Genomic DNA, 18,002 nt, shown 5'->3' with positions numbered 1-18,002 from the left:
GTAAGAAAAGCGGGTTATAAAATGTAATAAAAGGGTTTTCTGGCAGACAGAATATTTTCCCTCATCTGCAACCTGATCCTTTGAACGGATGATGCTGAGGACTGTACCTAGAACTTTCTGCCTGAGTTGAAGGGGACCTTTCAGCAGGGCCAAAAAAACTCATTGAGGGTACAAAATTTGGGTTTTTAAAAAATAATAAATAAATTGGTAGGTTTATAGCAGAGTTAAAAAGCTTGGAAGCTGGAACTACCCAGTGACATCACCACCTGTTCTTATCACATGCCCACATCACAAGAGAGCAAATAAAACACACAGAGGTCCCATTAGTAAAGAGAGAAACGTTCTTTACTTACAGTTTCTTCATATTAACAGAGATGGCTTTGGAGTCTAAGCCACCTGGGAACTAGTCCTCATGGCTGCTTCTTGCAGGAGAGAAAGTGGGTGAAGTTTAACAGTTATCTGTTAGTCTCAGCCCTGACCTCTACTGACTGGAGGCAGGCAAGGCGGGAATGCGGCCTACGAAGACTCCTGAGGCCTGGATAAACAGTCCTGTATTTGGGTCTCAGGTTCCCCACCCCCTGATTTACATTCTCTGTCAGCGACCCCACGACTGACACACATGTCATCTTCTGCAAGCTGCTGTCCCAGCTGTCGTGTCTATTCTGTGAGATTCCTCCTCCTGCATCTGACATCTGCATTAATGTTTAATGCCAAACAGAAAGACCCGGGAGGCCTTGCAAAGGCCTTTTCTCTGGATTTAGGTGCTCATCTATCTCCTGCTCTCCTTCAAGCTCTTGCGTCGGAAAGTCTTCACCTTTTTTCAGTTTTACTTTTCTCTAGAACACCTGCAATGTGACGGCCTGCCAAATTCTCACAAACATGGTCATTTTGGAAGCCTTCTCTTTACAAAACCGGGCCTATGATCTCTATATGAAGACCAAGTAAGTATCCATCAATCTTGGTGCAAGGAGGTATTTATAACCCACTCATAATAGATTGTGTGGCTTTTTAAAAAGTAAACTGCATATCTGGAGGGCCTGATCCACATAGGGAGTTGGCACGTGGGGCCTTAATCCCGCCCCTTCTGTGCTGCAGTCTTGGTCTGGAGGAGCCCCATGGCTGGTGATTTTGTGGGACCTTCTTTCCTAATGCAAATATACCAGCTGTAAGGCTATATAGTTGTACCTCAGAAGTCGAACAGTATCCATTCCGGAAGTCCGTTTGACTTCTGAAACGTTTGACTTCCAAAGCGCGGCTTCTGATTGGAGCTTCCTGCAGCCAGTCGGAAGCCACAGAAGCCCCGTCGGACATTTGGCTTCCAAAAGAACATTCAAAAACTGGAACACTCACTTCTGGTTTTCGATCGTTCGGGAGCTGAAACATTTGACTCCCAAGGCGTTTGGGAGCTGAGGTACGACTGTAGTGTGTGAACTGGCATCACATTTAGCCTGACCTTAAAAGTTTCTATTTGTATGAGAGCATTGCTGCTTCTCAGATAAATCCTCACTGCATTTTCTTCTCAGAAGCCAGGATCTTCCAAAGCTGTGGTACAGTAGTCATGGAGGAACTTCCCCTCGGATGGTTTTTGGGAAGACTTCGAAGGCAAGTCCAAGCATGCACAAACACTGGCATTTGCTGTGTGTGTGTGTGTGTGTGTGTGTGTGTGTGTGTGTGTGTGTGTGACACAGAGAGAGACAGAGACAGAGAAAGCAAGCAAGAGAAAATAAATTAAGGTTGTGTACACATTACAGTAACACATGGGATAACTAGGGTGACAAGAGAAAACATTGCTTAGTTTAAAGGGCCTGGATGGAAGAACTGTTGGGGGATTAATTGCTACGAAAGCTCAGCTCTGCAACCTGTTCTTAACTCTGGGACTCAGCAATAGTAAGCTGGAAGCAATATGGGGTGTCTCTAAGCATGTGCAGAGTGTCATTGACTTCTGAACAACCTCAGCCCATTTCCAAGCACCTAGGATTATGATGCAAATGTTCCAGGATGACATGTGTTGCCTCAGGCAAGCTTGAGGTCTTATTCTCTTTGTAGATATTAATTACTGTTGTCCAGCCTGCTGCCAGTCATTATTAGCTTTTAAAAAAAATTGAGCTGGATAGACTATAGGACTGTCTTTGCAGAAGGGCCTTTTAAGGTGTACAGAAGCTGGCTGAGAACATTGGCCTCCAGTTACTGTCTTTCCCCTCATCTCTACAGATTGACTTTAAGGTCATAAAGTACAATGTGCTTGGAAAGTTCTTAGGCTGGGGAGACGTGAGAGGAGCAACGTTGCAAGTGAGTCAGTTTCTTTCTGTTCTCGGTAACATTGCTGTTTTTGCTGCAGTTCCAGTGGAATGTCAGCTTAGAAGAGAGGTGGGGAAAAAAATTTATATAGTCACCCCCACTGCTTATCTCTCAGCTACTGTTATTCATTAGTAGACTGCCCTGAAACTGGAGGTTCCATCTAACCATCATGCCCAGCAGCCACTGATAGACCTCTTACTCTCTTCCTCCCCATCCTCCTTCCCCACTTCATCAATGTCTCTAACCCTGTTTGAAAGAGGTCTAAGCCAGCAGCCACCTTCATATCTTGGTCAGCAAGTTCCCTGGAGCAGCTCCTCAGCAACTACGGTAACCTCCTTGCACAGGATGGTTCTGAGAATAAAATGATACTGTGTGTATTCTCTGCCCTCCTTGAAGGAAGGACTGGATAGCATAATTTAAAATTTAATATAGGTCTCAGCTTATCTCAGTGAAGCATACTAGTTTAACATGTGTAATTAGAAGGATTTGCATGTTTCATGGGCATTCAGGAAGAAAACCTATGTGTGCAAGGCTGTGTGCAATTTCTGCCTCTTCTTTTCTTTCCATCTTCTTAGCTCTGCCCAGACAGACAGAGTGTCATGGATGCTGCCTTTGTGTTTGGAACATCATACGGCCAGTCTGTAAGTGTTGGCTTTAGTGCAAGACAGCTTTCCCCTTCTAAGATCCCGGGGGGGGGGGGGTGGCTAACCTTTTTCAGCCTGAGGTTTGCATTGCCTCATTGGAACCTCTCTGGGGGCTGAATGCCAGTAGTGGGTGTGGCCCCCACCAGGACCGGCCCACCCATGAGGCAAGGTGAGGCGACTGCCTTGAGCACTCAACACACTTTTTAGACATGCATCATTTCGCGACACAGTAATTCAGTTTTGCTAGCAAACCGGAGATTAAACCAATCCCTTTCCAGCCCTGGGAGGAGTGTGGGAAGTGTTTGTGCAACACACTGCAGCCGACACACTAACACACAGTTTGGAAAGCTCTGCTTTATGGCATAGATTGGGGGGGGGGGACACACCTTTTCAGCCCAATGGCTTCATTCCACTACTGGAAAGCATTTCAAGGGCCAGATGCCAGTGGTGGGAGGAGTCAGAGGCAAAAGTGGGCAGGGCAACAGATGTGAATATTACCTTTGTACAGTAGGCTAGTTTCTACTGCCACACACTTCTCTGTCCTCCGTCCAGACAAACAGGGGCCATGATCAGAATTCAAGGACACATTCTAGCCAGGCAAAAGCACTAAAGGAGGGTGTGAAGCGGGGCCTGGGAGAAGGGTGTGTGGCCCAGGGAAAGTTCTGAGGGCTGGAGAGAGATGCCTGGCCCCAGGGCCTGGGATTCCCTACCCTTGGCAATGATAGGTTTAACACTACTCTGCAATATGGAAGAAAAACGGCATCTTAACATAAGGAAATGAGTGGGTGATAAAACTGGCATCTGTTGCAGCCTTGAGCCATTGCTGTAATAATTCATTTGAATCAGAGTCTGTGCAAAGTGTTTTTACAACACTCATCTCACTTATGTATATGTTATGGCAGAGAACCCTGACTGTTGTGGCATCCCCTCTCCTTAAAGCTAAATCACACTCTTTTCAGTGCAGATGACTGCTGTGTATAGAACTGCAGGCTTAATTCATTTTTGCATGGGGCAGCTCGTGTTTCTAATCTATGTTGTTCTTTTTTTAACTGAGTAAATAAGGACGACTCAGAAGAGTAAATGGATTCACCCTCTCCCCTGCAGACTCTTTTTTTGGCACAGTGAAGAGATATGTGGTAGTATCTAATAATTTTCCATTTTACAGTGTACCCTTGACGTCTCGGCCCTACTGCAAGGTGTCCCTGAACCTGTCTTTTATGAGATGTTCTTACAGTTTGAGGATGAAGAAGGACATGTCCGACTGTGGCCGGTCCCTGTAGATAATCCAGCAATACGTACAAACAACCAAGGTGAGCCTTTCCTTGGCTGTGTACACACACCATACATTTAGAGCACATTTCAAGCACTCAGCTTCCCCCCAACAATCCTGGGAATTGCAGCTTGCCCATCATAGAGTGGCAGTTCCCAGCACCCTTAAGAAACTAGAGTTCTGAGGATTCTTTGAAGGACGATGTTTCAGAGGGTTAGGGATGGGGTTAGAGAGTTAGGAGCTTTGGGTATTATCACCCATACAAGCCTTTACTTCTCCTTCATCATCTCTCTCTCCTCAGTCTCTTCCCCTCTTCTCTTCCCTTAGCCTTTGAGCTCCTGACTTTTGGATGCACAACTAATTTCTTTAGTTCTTTTACCCCACTCTTCCAAAGCGGAAAGCTTTTAGTGCCGTCTTTACAACCTTTAGTGATCTTTTCGAAGCACACATCCTCTGGCAATGTATTTGCAGCAGGCTGTACATAAGGGCAATGAAGCATTGCATGCAGGTGAGCGAGTAGGCTGGCGGAGGAGGAGGAGGAATGAAGTGCTCTCCCACTCTGTGAAAGCAAGCCAGCTGCCAAATGAGGGAAAGACCCCTTTTCTGCACCCAGTACACAGGACAGAACTCCAAAGGACTAGTAAACAGTTGTGCAGGCTAGTAACATTTTGTGGGGCTGTTTACAAGACTGATACTTGACTCATACCTTGCAGCCGCACCTTTTCAACACACACTCACCAGATTTGAGTCCAGTAACATTACAACAGTTTTCCCTACAGCCATGACTGTATACATGCTACCGTTTACTCTGCATCACACAACATTAGCCACCAATCCATGTTGATCCTGTATTTATCCTGTTGTTTCTTATGAAATAGGGACGCAGGTGGCACTGTGGGTTAAACCACAGAGCCTAGGGCTTGCCGATCAGGTCAGCGGTTTGAATCCCCGTGACGGGGTGAGCTCCCGTTGCTCAGTCCCTGCTCCTGCCAACCTAGCAGTTCGAAAGCACGTCAAAGTGCAAGTAGATAAATAGGTACCGCTCCAGCGGGAAGATAAACGATGTTTTCGTGTGTTGCTCTGGTTTGCCAGAAGCAGCTTAGTCATGCTGGCCACATGACCTGGAAGCTGTACACAGGCTCCCTCGGCCAATAAAGCGAGATAAGCACCGCAACCCCAGAGTCGGTCACGACTGGACTTAAACGGTCAGGGTTCCCTTTAACTTTACCTTTCTTATGGAATACTGAGTTTAGATGTATGTTCCCCTCCCCTCAAAAGAGCCTAGCTGCATCCTAAGCTGGCAATGTGTACACATCCTATTTAGCTTAACATTTGCAAACTGCCACAGTGGTAGCTAATATTTTCTTCGGGCTAAGGGCCTCATTGACTCGCGGCCAGCTCTTCATGGTGAAGTGGGTGTGGCAGAGCTGGAAATGTGGATGTAGTCAGTAACGTTAGAAGAGTCCTGCTGGATCAGGCCAATGGCCCATCTAGTGCAGCATCTTGTTTTCACTGTGGCCAGCCAGATGCCTATGGGAAACCCTGAAGCAGGATCCGAGCACGTGAACACTGTCCCCTTGTGTGATCTCCAGCAACTGGTATTTGGAAGCATTACTGCTTCCAGCTGTGGAGGAAGAGCATAGACATCATGATAACTAGCCTACCCATCAATAGCCCTACTCTCCAGGAATTTGTGCAAACCACTTTTAAAGCCAGCTAAGCTGGTGGCCATGACTGTCTCCTGTGGGAGCCATTTCCCTATTTCGATATTGTGTTGGCTTAATGCTTTCTTTAATTACAAAGAATACATAGAATTGACTACTCAGTATACAGTGTACTGCATCATACAATACATAGAAGACAATATACAGTGCATCTTTGTCAGATGCTGTGTTTCATTATTTTCCTCTCAATGGTACAAAGGGCTGAGTCTTCAGCATATAAAGGCTTTTGCTCTCCCCCCCCCCCCCAATGATTTTTCCAGCATCCCATCTCCGAAGATTCTTTCTGGTTGATGGGCTCTCTGGCAGAAAAGTAAACCTGACAAATGTCCCAGCGACTGTTACATTTGCAGCAGAATTGATCCTCAGGTAATAGTAGTAGTAGTAGTAAAGCATAGACGTGTGCTGCAATTGCGGGTGCGGAGTGTGGGGCAGGGATTTGGATTCCTGCAGTTAGTTCAATAATCAAATCTCCTACCCATTTTAATCTTCCTTGAAGGTCTTGTCTTGATGGGTAGGTTAATCAGGAGATTGTGTGGATTATTAAATTTTCCCTCCCCCAGCCTCAAGGATGCTATTTACATAGCAAGAAACATGCAGATAAGCTGCATTTACGCAATTAATTTGACTTCTCAGATCGCCCCCCCAGGCCAAATGCAGCCCTACAGGCATCCTCACTGGACCCTCTTTACACCTTCATCTGCTTATAATTACAAGGGGAGGCAGATTGGGACGAGAGGGTGGAGTTGCACCCTGGGGAAAGGCCTGGAGGTCTGGGAGGTATTGATCTGGATGTTGGGGGTGGGGAGCAGGTTGTCTGGAGAGAGTCCCACCTAAGCATCATAGAATGCCTCTAATGCAGGAGCTGGGTTGCCTGGCGTGACTCAGGACGCTGCTTGCTGAGTCAGACTCACTGCTCCATCTATCTCTGTATTATCTCCATCTATCTCTGTATTGTCTACACTGACTGGCAGTGGTCCTGCAGTGTTTCAGGCAGGCAGTCTTTCCCTGCCTTGAGATGGTGGGGATTGAACCTGGGACCTTCTGCATGCAAAGCAGATACTCTGCCACCGAGCCATGACCCTTTGGGCTGGATAAGCCCCCGCCACCCCTGTTGTCCTAAGGCATCTGTGCTGGACCCACCAGCATCCTCCGATTCTGCACATTTTAAGTACATTGACCTTGGCTCCCTTCTGCCCAATTAGCACCTTTTTCCTCCACTGCAACTTGTTTTCTCTGCAGAGGCAGAGCGATTCATCACTCCTTCCTCTAATTGCTGGCTTTGTCCTCCGGTTAACCTTCTTTTCCCTCTTCCTTTCTCCTGGCTTATACAGTGTATACCTGCCAACCGGGACTCCTGGAGGAGACAACCCCCCTTTCCTGCTGACAGTGAAATATGCAACGCGAAGCAGCACTGGAGTCGCTCAGGCAAGGGGGGGGCAAAGGGGGGCTCAAGTCCTCCCTTTCACCCACAGCTGCTCTTCCAGGAGGGAGAGAAATACATGTGTGCGGCAGCAGCTGAAACAATAAGGCTGGCTCCATTTCCCCCCCTTCCATTTTTCCCTTCCATCCAGCAGCTGTTGCTTCAGCAGGTGTTAATTAGAACCGGGTTTGTGCTGGGAGATTGTCAGGGCTGAAAGCAAAGGTGCCCACCTGCCTGGATGCTGGCCTCCCTCTCCCCCTGCAAGGAAGCTGCCTCTGCCAGTCAGATGAGAAGTCACCCAGGAAACAGGCAGCGCAAGTGGAGGCAAGGCCATGTCTGCCGTAGTAGCTCAGCAATAGAGCAGCTGCTTTGCATGCAGAAGGTCCCAGGTTCAATCCCTGGGATCTTCAGTTTGAGGCAGGGAAAGCTGGCAGGTGATGGGAAAGTTCTCTGCCCTGGACCCCAAAGAGCCACTTCATAGTAGATTAAGAGTGTACAGGTGATAAAGTTTTAAAGGAGGCTTAGACAAATTTGTGGAGGATAAATAAGACTTAATGGATACTAGCTGTGATGGCCATGTTCTGCCTTCACTGTTAGAGGCAGCATGAGAATCACAAGTGGGGAGAGAGCTGTTGCCTTCAGATCCTGCTTGTGGGCTTCCTGCAGGCACTTGGTTGGCTACTGTGAGAACAGGAGGCTGGACTATCCCCCAGAGCACTTCTTATGTCTTCTGATCCTAATGGGCAAACTAAGATCAGATCCACACTGGGGAGGCCCCCAATCAGTCCAGAGGATAACTCTAACTCCTACTCCCTGCCTGAAACCCTACCAGTAGACAAAACAGCTACATGGACCACTGGTGTGACGCAGTATAAATCAGCTTCCTTTAGTCCAAATTAAAGTTGATTGGGAGTCATGTGCAACAAACCTGCTTCCTCCCAAGGCTTCTTGCAATAAGGAGTGTGAGGGGAAATGCACTTGTAAGTGTGGGATAACACTTGCTTTGATGCTATCCAACCCCCTGCAACAAAATTAGAATGAATGGTCATTAAAAAGCCAATGTTGTCTAATCTCCCTGCAGAAAAAATCAGAATGCATTCTCAGTAAACTGGTTGTCTGGGAGCACCATCAGACCCAAAACCTTTAAGCTTCATCCAGCATGCAGCTCTCTGTCCCTTGAGTATCCCTCTTTTCCTTTCCTTGCCTGCCTGACTGTCTACAATCGGTGCTCTCACTCCTTCCTTTTGCACACATTGCTGTTCCCCTACAACTCAAGTTGGTTATGCACAGCACAGGAGGATTCCCTTTGCTACTTGGCCTCGACTCTGCAGTCTCATTGATTTACTTGGTGTGATGGGTTTTCAGCAAGAGGAGAGAAATGCTGTCTCTGACAGTGTGGTTTGCTGAACAAGGGGAAACACTGATGGACAAAGTCACTGAGAAATGAGCCCACCATTATTTCTGTTAACGTAGCATGCCAGGGATGCTGTTCCTTGCATATGCAGAAGAGGAAAATCCTGTATAAATATACTAATGCTGAGTGTGGATACTTCCCTAGCCAAAATGGCAACAATCATGCTCAAGCCAGAGGTATTAGCAGGCTTAGAAGAACTTTAAGCTTGTTGGGGTGGTGGGGGAGGGGGAAGAATGCTTAAGAGGGATGACCCCCAAAAGTTAACAACAGTCCAATGAAAAACTGGGCACGCTCTGTGGGCATGGAATTGTGACTGGCTGTTGGGGGCAAGGGGAAAGAAAACTGGGATGGGGAAATGGAATGGAGTATCCAGGGCAAGGGCCTTGCTGGCTGGAACATTGAACGGTAGCACTCCACACAGTTCTCACGTGCATGTTGCAAAAAGAAAAACACATGCAGAATCAGACAGGTTGTTTAATAACATTTTGAAATGGGTTACAAGAGCTTCCAGGGTTTCAAGAGTGCGAAGATCCCAAAGCAATTCAGATTATGTCTTCTGCCAGCTTACCCAAACTTTGCACGATGTTTTCCAAAGCTTCTGACAATAATGACATCAGCTGAAGCTGTGCCCACAGCCTGCAGCTAACAGGCCTGCTTTCTTCCTTTTTATTACTTCCCTGTTGTGCTATTTCTTTTCAGGTGTCATTTTCAGTCTCTTATATTCAGGATCCTGGAACGGCTCAGCAAGCTGCAGATGTGAGTAACTCTCATGGCAGGATTCCAGAAGGGTAGCTGTGTTTAGTCTTTAAGACGCTCTTCCTGGGTTTGCTGTGCAGACTCATAGGTTTAGGGCAGCGTAAGCTTTCACGGGCCCATAGACAGACTAGTGAAAATAACATACAAAAAAATGCATTATATTAGGAAAAAGTGCTTAGCAAAAATGTGTATATTTGGAGAAATTCACACTAAAATGATGGTGCATTTTATTGAGCACTTAAAAAAGAAAGAATTTGCAAACCAATGTAGAGAGGATAACTGAAGAATGGAAAAATGAGAAACAGAAAAAAACCAAAACAAGACCGGTTCACTCATCCCTATGGATGACACACCTGCTTCTGTCCTCCACCCCCGCCCTCTCTCTTGACAGATTGCATTTGGAGCCCTGGGATTCCTTGCAATCATCTATGCCTTACTGGAGACCAGCACCTGGACCCGGCGATCTCGACTTCCAAATATAAGCTTTATGGTAAGTTTTCCTTTCATGGGTGAGCTGCTGGAAATGCTTGCAGTCCCAAGAATGGTGTGTTGCTCGATTTCCTCTTCCTTTGTTGGGCAGACATGGCAGGTATTTTTTTGCCTGTTTACACTTTGCTAGCAGAAACCTGGCTATAGATGATAGTGCAGGTTCCACTTTGCTCCATTTGCAATGCAGTTTCTCTTTTCCTTCAAGATTTTCTTCCCTCTTGAAAAAAAATATATTTTCTTGCAGGTCATAGTGAAATTCTTTGCCAACTTCAGCGGATCTCTAGCAAATGTCTTTTTCATGGTCAGCCTTGGAATTGGCATTTATTGGCTCATAGTTTTCAAGGTAAGTAACTCTCGGAACTAGAATATTCTTGCAGGTTTCTGCACTGCATCTTTCTTCCACTTGGAGGTGATGTCAGATGCCACTGGAGGGGAAGAGGTGTAGCTCTTGTAGAAAGTCTCCTGTTCAGTCCCCAGTATCTCAAGGCAGAGGGGGAAAGATTCCTGTCTGAAATCCTGGAAAGTCATTTCCAGTAGACAATACTGAGCACGACGGGCCAATAGCTATATTCAGTTTAAGGTAGCTTCCTGTGTTCTTTCCAGCCAAATCAGTAATAGCCAGTATACTTGAAACATTAATAGCCAGTATACTTGAAACATAGGAGGCTACCTTTTCAAGAGTCAGACTACTGGTCCACCTGGGTGTAGCTGCCCCCTCCCCCAGCAAAAATCCTGGCTACGCCCATGCTGGTCCATCTAGTGGTTCAATAGTATCAAGAATGGCTGACAGCAGTTCTCCAGTCTCTCTCAGCCTTACAGGAGATGGCAGGGATTGGACTGGGGGCCTTTTGGTATGCAAAGCATGCACTCTACTACTGAGTTTTGGTTCTCAGTTTGTGCCCCTAATGAGGTTGCAGGTTCTGTGCTGGAACAGCCATTACCTAATTGCAAAGCGATTATGAGTTCTAAGCCCTGAAGAATTGTCAGTAGGTAAAGGCCTTCATAGGGACGCGGGTGGCGCTGTGGGTAAACCACAGAGCCGATCAGAAGGTCGGCGGTTCGAATCCCCACGATGGGGTGAGCTCCCATTGCTCTGTCCCTGCTCCTGCCAACCTAGCAGTTCGAAAGCACATCAAAGTGCAAGTAGATAAATAGGTACCGCTCCAGCGGGAAGATAAACGGTGTTTCCGTGTGCTGCTTTGGTTCGTCAGAAGCGGCTTAGTCATGCTGGCCACATGACCCAGAAGTTGTCTGTGGACAAATGCTGGCTCCCTCAGCCAATAAAGTGAGATGAGCGCCACAACCCCAGAGTCAGCCACAACTGGACCTAATGGTTGGGGTCCCTTTACCTTTTAAAGGCCTTCTCTGTTCCATACTCATTTCCAGTCCTTCTTCCCAGGGTCAGCAATTTTCTGCAGTTGAGAGGACACTGCCCACTGCTGGGAGCCAAATAGAGACCAATTTCATCATCTACTTGTTGTCTGCTCTTGTGTTAAAGGTAAGAACATTGGGAGATCTGGGCGTTTGAGATGTCTCTGGCATTGCATCTCACAGAGAAATGTCAAAGTTTTAAAAGATGGCATATTTAACCACAACGAAAAACACTGACGGGAAAGGTTGTTTGGGCTCCTCTAACCTGGTTGGAAATATCATGCTGCTCTGTAATTCAAGGGACTTGAAGAACATCAGTTGCTTTAGCAAGACTGAGACAGACTGGCACAGCTCCCTGGAGAGCATGTCTAGGCTGTAGACCTAATTTAGTTCAACTGGCATCACTTTCCTCCAAGCGGCCCTGGGAATTGTGCCTCTGTAAGTCTTTTGCTAGCAGGTAAAAAGTGATAGGTTTAAAAAGAAAACAAACCTTAGGTCCTGGGTAACAGCAGTTTTTATTTACCCCAGCCTCCTAATTCAGGCTGCTGTTGTTTTCATTCTGCCACTGCTGCTTATTTATAGAATGGTAGAGTTGGAAGGGACCCCAAGAGTCATCTAGTCCAGCCCCTGCAATAGTATTATTATTATTATTGTTATTTCACTTAATGCTTTTTTCAAAAGATGTCTGTAGCTCACTTGCAAATACCGTATTTTTCTGTGCTTAAGCCAATATATTTTCCTTAGAAATAATCAGCTAAAATTGTGGGTTGTCCTTCCGGAGGCGGCGCCATCGGTAATGGCGGATACCCTCTGAAACGGAGGGGGAAGCTCCGCAGAAATCGGGTCCACCGCTACAGCGAAGCGGAGGACCCTTAAAAAACCTGCAGGCGGGAGAAGCCTGGGGCCGTGGGGCTCAGTGGGCACGTTTTGCGCCCCCCCGAACTGTCAAAGGAGCCCTGAAAAGAGCTCCGGAGCGGAGCGGGGGTGTAGCGCTGTGCTGGAGCCGATCGCTACTTCTGCGGAGTGAAGCTGCATAGCAGTTACCGGAGAGCGCTGGCCTTTTTCCTGTGAAACGTCGGATTAAAACAGCTATCCGTGAGTAAGAATTTGGAATCTGGAAAGATCAACGCTAAGACCTAGTAAAATTGGACTTTGAATTTGAACTTGGCACTTTGATTGGGACTTTGAACTTGAACTTAAATTCGGACCTGAAATCGGCAAAGTGCAAACAGGAAGTCCGCTTTGCCGTTCTTGTAAATAGAATGAAAGCAAGGGACAAGGGAACTTTGAACCATTGACTTGCCCTTTATATAGAGCTAAATTTCACTGTCAGAGCAAAAGAAACCCCCCCAAGTGGGGAAGGGGGGGACAGAAAATCCACCACTTTACTTTTGATACTGATCTGCTGGTCTGCCTTAAACAATTGCAAGGCTACTGTGAAAGCACCGTTTATGGACATTGTAACTTTTGCTGCTGAATGTTGAGAAGGACTGGTAACAATTAAGGGAGCTTCCAAGTTTGTAACTGTTTTACTCTTGCAACAAATTGGAAAGATAACTGGGGGGCTGATGAAGTTACTGTTTAACAACCATTGATGAAACAACCTGGTATTCTGCTCCCCTAGAGGAACTTTGTGTCATAGCTGGGGATTTTCCACTGCAGCTGCTACTGCTTACGGTTAAGAAGGAAGCTTGGGAACTGTGTGTGTGACCTTGATTTCTAGAGGCAAACCAATGGATGAGAAACAACCAGACAAGCTGCAAGAAAAGCCTACAGATAAAGTATCAACAAGAGCCAAAATTAAACAACAGCAGCAGCTGCAGGCACAGCAGCAACTCCTGCATAGAAGAACATCATCAGCAGGACTTTCTGTCCCACAAGTTACAGAGAGGGAAGAATCAAAAGGAACAGGATCAGACTCTGCAACATTAGACAAGATCTTATCGGCCCTACAAAATTTGACAGCTAAGATTGACCTAAATACTTCAACTATTAAGGACTTGGGGCAAAAAGTAAATGACTTGGGGGCGAACGTGAATTCTAACACCCAGGCGATTGACAGATTGCTGCAGGAGTCCAAGGAGACAAAGAAGACAGCGGAGGAAGCTAAAGAGAGGGTACTGGCAGTAGAACAAAAGATACCACCAATAAATAAAAAATTGGATGAATACAAGGTACAATTCTCTTTGATTGAACTCAAAGAGAAACAGACCAACTTGAGAATCAGGGCGGTCCCAAAAACAGAAGAAGGAGATTTGATAGAACTGCTCACATCGGAATTTGAGGAGTGCTGGGACCTGGAACCGGATAAAGAAGAATTTAAGATAGTGAGTGCTTTTCAATTGGGAAGGGTTAAAAGGAAAAACAGACCGAGAGACTGCTTGATTGCCTTAAGGTCAAAAGAGGAAAGAGATAAAATACTGAGTCTCCACTACCAGAAAGCACTCGACATCCAAGGGGTGAGAATTGAGATCTTTAAAGATATTCCGAAATACCTACTTGACCTCAGAGCCAACTACGGAAGTTTGGTGGACCTGCTAAAAAGAAACGGAATTTTGTTCAGGTGGGAATTTCCGCAAGGTCTCTCGTTTACATTCAAAGGAAAGAAAATTAAGATAAGATCAGAGGAAGATAAAGTGAGTTTTTTTGAGAGACTTTGGAGAAGAATTACAAAGAGAGGCCAGAACAAAAGATTCGGAAATATTAGGACTGGGACCACTTGACTTAGGAAGAGCCCCCTTGGGACTGGACCAACTAGAGAAAGAGACACCGCTGACAAACCAAGAGCAACTTCTAGGAGCAACTGGTGGAACATCAGAATAACAACAACATGTCTCTGCAGATGTTAACTTGGAATATTCGAGGTTTGAACTCCCCTAGCAAAAGGAAGAGGATTTTTCATATTTTGAAAAAGGAACAATTGGACCTAATTTGCCTACAAGAAACACATATAACAAGACTCCAAAGGAAATTATTGATAAATAAAAAGTTAGGCCAAGACTTCATCTCATCAGACAAAGTAAAAAAAAGAGGAGTTGTGATTTATGCAAAAGAGAAACTATCACCAAAGTTTCTCCTTAAAGATGAACATGGACGATTTGTGGCAATTGAAATACAATTCCAAGGAGAGAAATTAGTAATAATTGGAGTCTATGCACCCAACAAGGGGAAATCAGAGTTCTATAAGAAACTGCATGAGACGTTAATGGACTTTATAGATCAAAATATCATTTTGATGGGAGACATGAATGGCGTTGTGTCGACACATATGGATAAATCTGAAAGACAGGTAGTTACAAAAGATGGAAGACTACCAAAGACCTTTTTTGAACTGACAGACAATATGGACTTGATTGACATCTGGAGAACTAAAAATCCCCTAGGTAGAGAGGGGACTTTCTTCTCTGAAGCCAATTTGACTTGGACTAGAATAGACCAAATTTGGATTACAAGAGGGATGGCACCCAAGATTCGAAAGGTGGAAATCTGCCCAAAAATTTGCTCCGACCATAACCCAGTGAGGATGGATATGAAACTAACACCGACTGGTTCCTTTAGATGGAGAATGAATGACACCTTGTTTAGAGACTCTGAAATTGTGAGGAAGGCCCAAAAAACACTGAAAGACTATTTCAAAATAAACCTGAAGACTACTGTGGAGAAAAGAGTAATCTGGGACGCAAGCAAAGCTGTAATGAGGGGGTTTTTGATACAGCAAAATGCTTTAAGGAGGAAACTTCAAGAGGAGAAGAAAGAAAAGATTTTAGAGAAAATTAGAGAAGGCGAGAAGAGATTAAGGATTAAACCTAAGTCATAAGATATCTTACGAGAAATTAAACTACACCAGGCACAATATTTGAAAATGGTCAATCAGGACATAGAATGGAAAATTAAACAAATGAGACAAAAAACCTTTGAATCGGCCAATAAGTGTGGAAAGCTGCTAGCTTGGCAGCTGAAGAAAAGACAGAAATTAAACACTGTTACTAATCTTGAAGTAAATGGAAGAAATATACAAAACCCACAGGAGATTCAAGACTGCTTCCAGAGATACTTTAAACAATTGTATTCACAAGGGCCACAGAATGAAATTAAAATTGAGAAATTTTTGGAAAGAAATGGATTACAAAAAATATCTCAAGAGAATAAATTAACACTGAATGATAAAATTTCTGAACAGGAGGTTGAAGGTGCCATCAAGAATTTGCAACTAGGTAAGTCTCCAGGCCCGGATGGGTTAACCTCCAAATATTACAAGGACATGAAAGACTACTTAATTCAACCTCTAATGGAGGTTTGCAATGAAATTATGGAAGGGAAAAGAGCGCCGGAGTCGTGGAAAGAAGCTTACATCACGCTTATACCGAAATATGAGACTGAAAAGACACAACTTAAGAACTACCGCCCCATATCCCTACTTAATGTGGATTACAAAATTTTTGCTGATATTTTGGCTAGAAGATTGAAAAAAGTCTTAGTAACAATGATTCACAAAGACCAAGCTGGCTTTCTCCCAGGCAGGCAACTGTCAAATAATACGAGAAATTTAATTGACATTTTGGAAAAGCTACAAGTTAACATAAACACAAAAGCTGTTTTGATATTTATTGATGCGGAGAAAGCCTTTGACAATATTTCTTGGAGTTTTATGAGGAAAAATTTGCAAGGGATGGGGGTTGGAGAAAGGTTTGGAAACGGTATAGGTGCGATTTATTCAGAACAAAAGGCAAAATTAATAGTGAATAATGCAGTTACAGAAGAAGTTAAGATAGAGAAAGGGACACGACAAGGCTGCCCAATTTCCCCTTTGCTTTTCATTTCAGTCCTGGAGGTCTTACTGAACATGATTAGAAGGGACCAACAGATCCAGGGTATACAGGTCGGAGTTAAACACTACAAACTTAAAGCCTTCGCAGATGACCTAGTACTGACATTACAGGAGCCAATCCCTAGTTCTAAAAGAGCTTTGGAAATAATACAAGAATTTGGTCAGGTGGCAGGTTTTAAATTGAACAAATCTAAAACTATGGTTTTAGAGAAAAATTTGACAACAGTAGAGAAGGAAAGGTTTCAGGAAGAAACAGGTTTAACATTGGTGAAAAAAGTGAAATACCTAGGGGTGAACCTGACTTCGAAGAATGTAAATTTATTTAAAGATAATTATGAGAAGTGTTGGTCAAAAGTGAAAAAAGATCTTGAAATTTGGACAAACTTGAAACTTTCCTTACTGGGTAGAATTGCTGTTATCAAAATGAATGTATTGCCAAGAATGTTGTTTTTGTTTCAGACGTTACAAATCATTGACAAAATGGACTGTTTTGAGAAGTGGCAAAAAGAAATTTCTAGATTTGTCTGGCAGGGCAAAAAGCCCAGAATAAAATACAAAATTCTTACTGATGCAAAGGAAAGAGGGGGGTTTGCCCTGCCGGACTTTAAGTTATATTATGAAGCAGCAGCTTTTTGCTGGTTGAAGGATTGGCTACTTCTTGAAAACACAGACATTTTAGACTTGGAAGGATATGATAACGTTTTTGGGTGGCATGCATATTTGTGGTACGGTAAGGCTAAAGTGTATAAAGGATTTAAAAACCATATTGTCAGGAAAGCATTGTTTAATGTCTGGATGAAATACAAAGATTTATTGGAAAATAAAACTCCTAGGTGGCTTTCACCTATGGAAGCAAAGGCCCTGAAAAAGCTTAATATGGAATCTAACTGGCCAAAATACTGGGAAATTCTGGAGCAGGAGGGAGACAAAGTGAAATTGCAAAGTTATGAGAAACTTAAGGATAAGGTGCGAGACTGGTTACATTATTTTCAAGTAAGAGAGGCCTACTATTTGGATAGGAAAATTGGTTTCCAGGTGGAAAAATCAAAGTTGGAAACAGAATTGTTAGAACCCAATGCTAAGATATTGTCGAGAATGTATAACCTGCTGTTGAAGTGGAATACTGAGGACGAAACGGTAAAATCGGCTATGATAAAATGGGCACAAGATGTTGGTCATAACATCATGTTTGTTGACTGGGAACAGTTGTGGACCACCGGTATGAAATTCACGGCATGTAATGCCTTAAGAGAGAATATTATGAAAATGATATATAGGTAGTACATGACCCCAGTCAAACTTGCAAAAATCTACCACTTGCCCGATAATAAATAAAGAAACTGAAGGGACATTCTTTCACCTTTGGTGGACGTGCCCAAGGATTAAGGCTTTCTGGGAAATGATATATAATGAACTGAAAAAGGTATTTAAGTATACCTTCTTGAAGAAACCAGAGGCCTTTCTCCTGGGTATGGTCGGCCAATTGGTGCCAAAGAAGGACAGAACCTTTTTTATGTATGCTACAACAGCAGCAAGAGTACTTATTGCAAAGCATTGGAAGACGCAAGATCTACCCACCTTGGAAGAATGGCAGATGCAAGTAATAGACTATATGGAACTGGCTGAAATGACCGGCAGAATTCGAGATCAAGGAGAAGAGCAGGTGGAAGAGAACTGGAAGAAGTTTAAACTTTATTTACAAAAACATTGTAAAATTTTTGAATGTTGAGGACATTGAAAATGAAAAGAAGGGGTTCTAGTGATTAAGTTAAATAAGAGTACAAAGGG

General features: G+C 44.3%; 1 protein-coding gene across 1 annotated transcript in view; it reads left to right on the top strand.

Annotated features, from left to right (window-relative positions):
- Nucleotides 1–18,002, top strand: part of LOC309346435 (meckelin-like) — a 32,584-nt gene that overhangs the window by 1,330 nt on the left and 13,252 nt on the right. The window contains exons 4-14 of the mRNA XM_081870195.1: nucleotides 841–941; nucleotides 1,524–1,602; nucleotides 2,212–2,289; nucleotides 2,874–2,939; nucleotides 4,108–4,252; nucleotides 6,197–6,302; nucleotides 7,268–7,361; nucleotides 9,470–9,526; nucleotides 9,918–10,016; nucleotides 10,260–10,358; nucleotides 11,415–11,513. Coding sequence (XP_081726321.1) covers nucleotides 841–941; nucleotides 1,524–1,602; nucleotides 2,212–2,289; nucleotides 2,874–2,939; nucleotides 4,108–4,252; nucleotides 6,197–6,302; nucleotides 7,268–7,361; nucleotides 9,470–9,526; nucleotides 9,918–10,016; nucleotides 10,260–10,358; nucleotides 11,415–11,513 — 1,023 coding nt within the window. The remainder of the gene's footprint in view (nucleotides 1–840; nucleotides 942–1,523; nucleotides 1,603–2,211; nucleotides 2,290–2,873; nucleotides 2,940–4,107; nucleotides 4,253–6,196; nucleotides 6,303–7,267; nucleotides 7,362–9,469; nucleotides 9,527–9,917; nucleotides 10,017–10,259; nucleotides 10,359–11,414; nucleotides 11,514–18,002) is intronic.

The sequence above is a fragment of the Podarcis erhardii genome, assembly GCF_964252035.2.
Source record: "Podarcis erhardii genome assembly, chromosome: 7".
Lineage (NCBI taxonomy): Eukaryota > Metazoa > Chordata > Lepidosauria > Squamata > Lacertidae > Podarcis > Podarcis erhardii.
The sequence above is the reverse complement of the archived record's forward strand: the minus strand, read 5'-3'. Positions and strand labels throughout refer to the sequence as shown.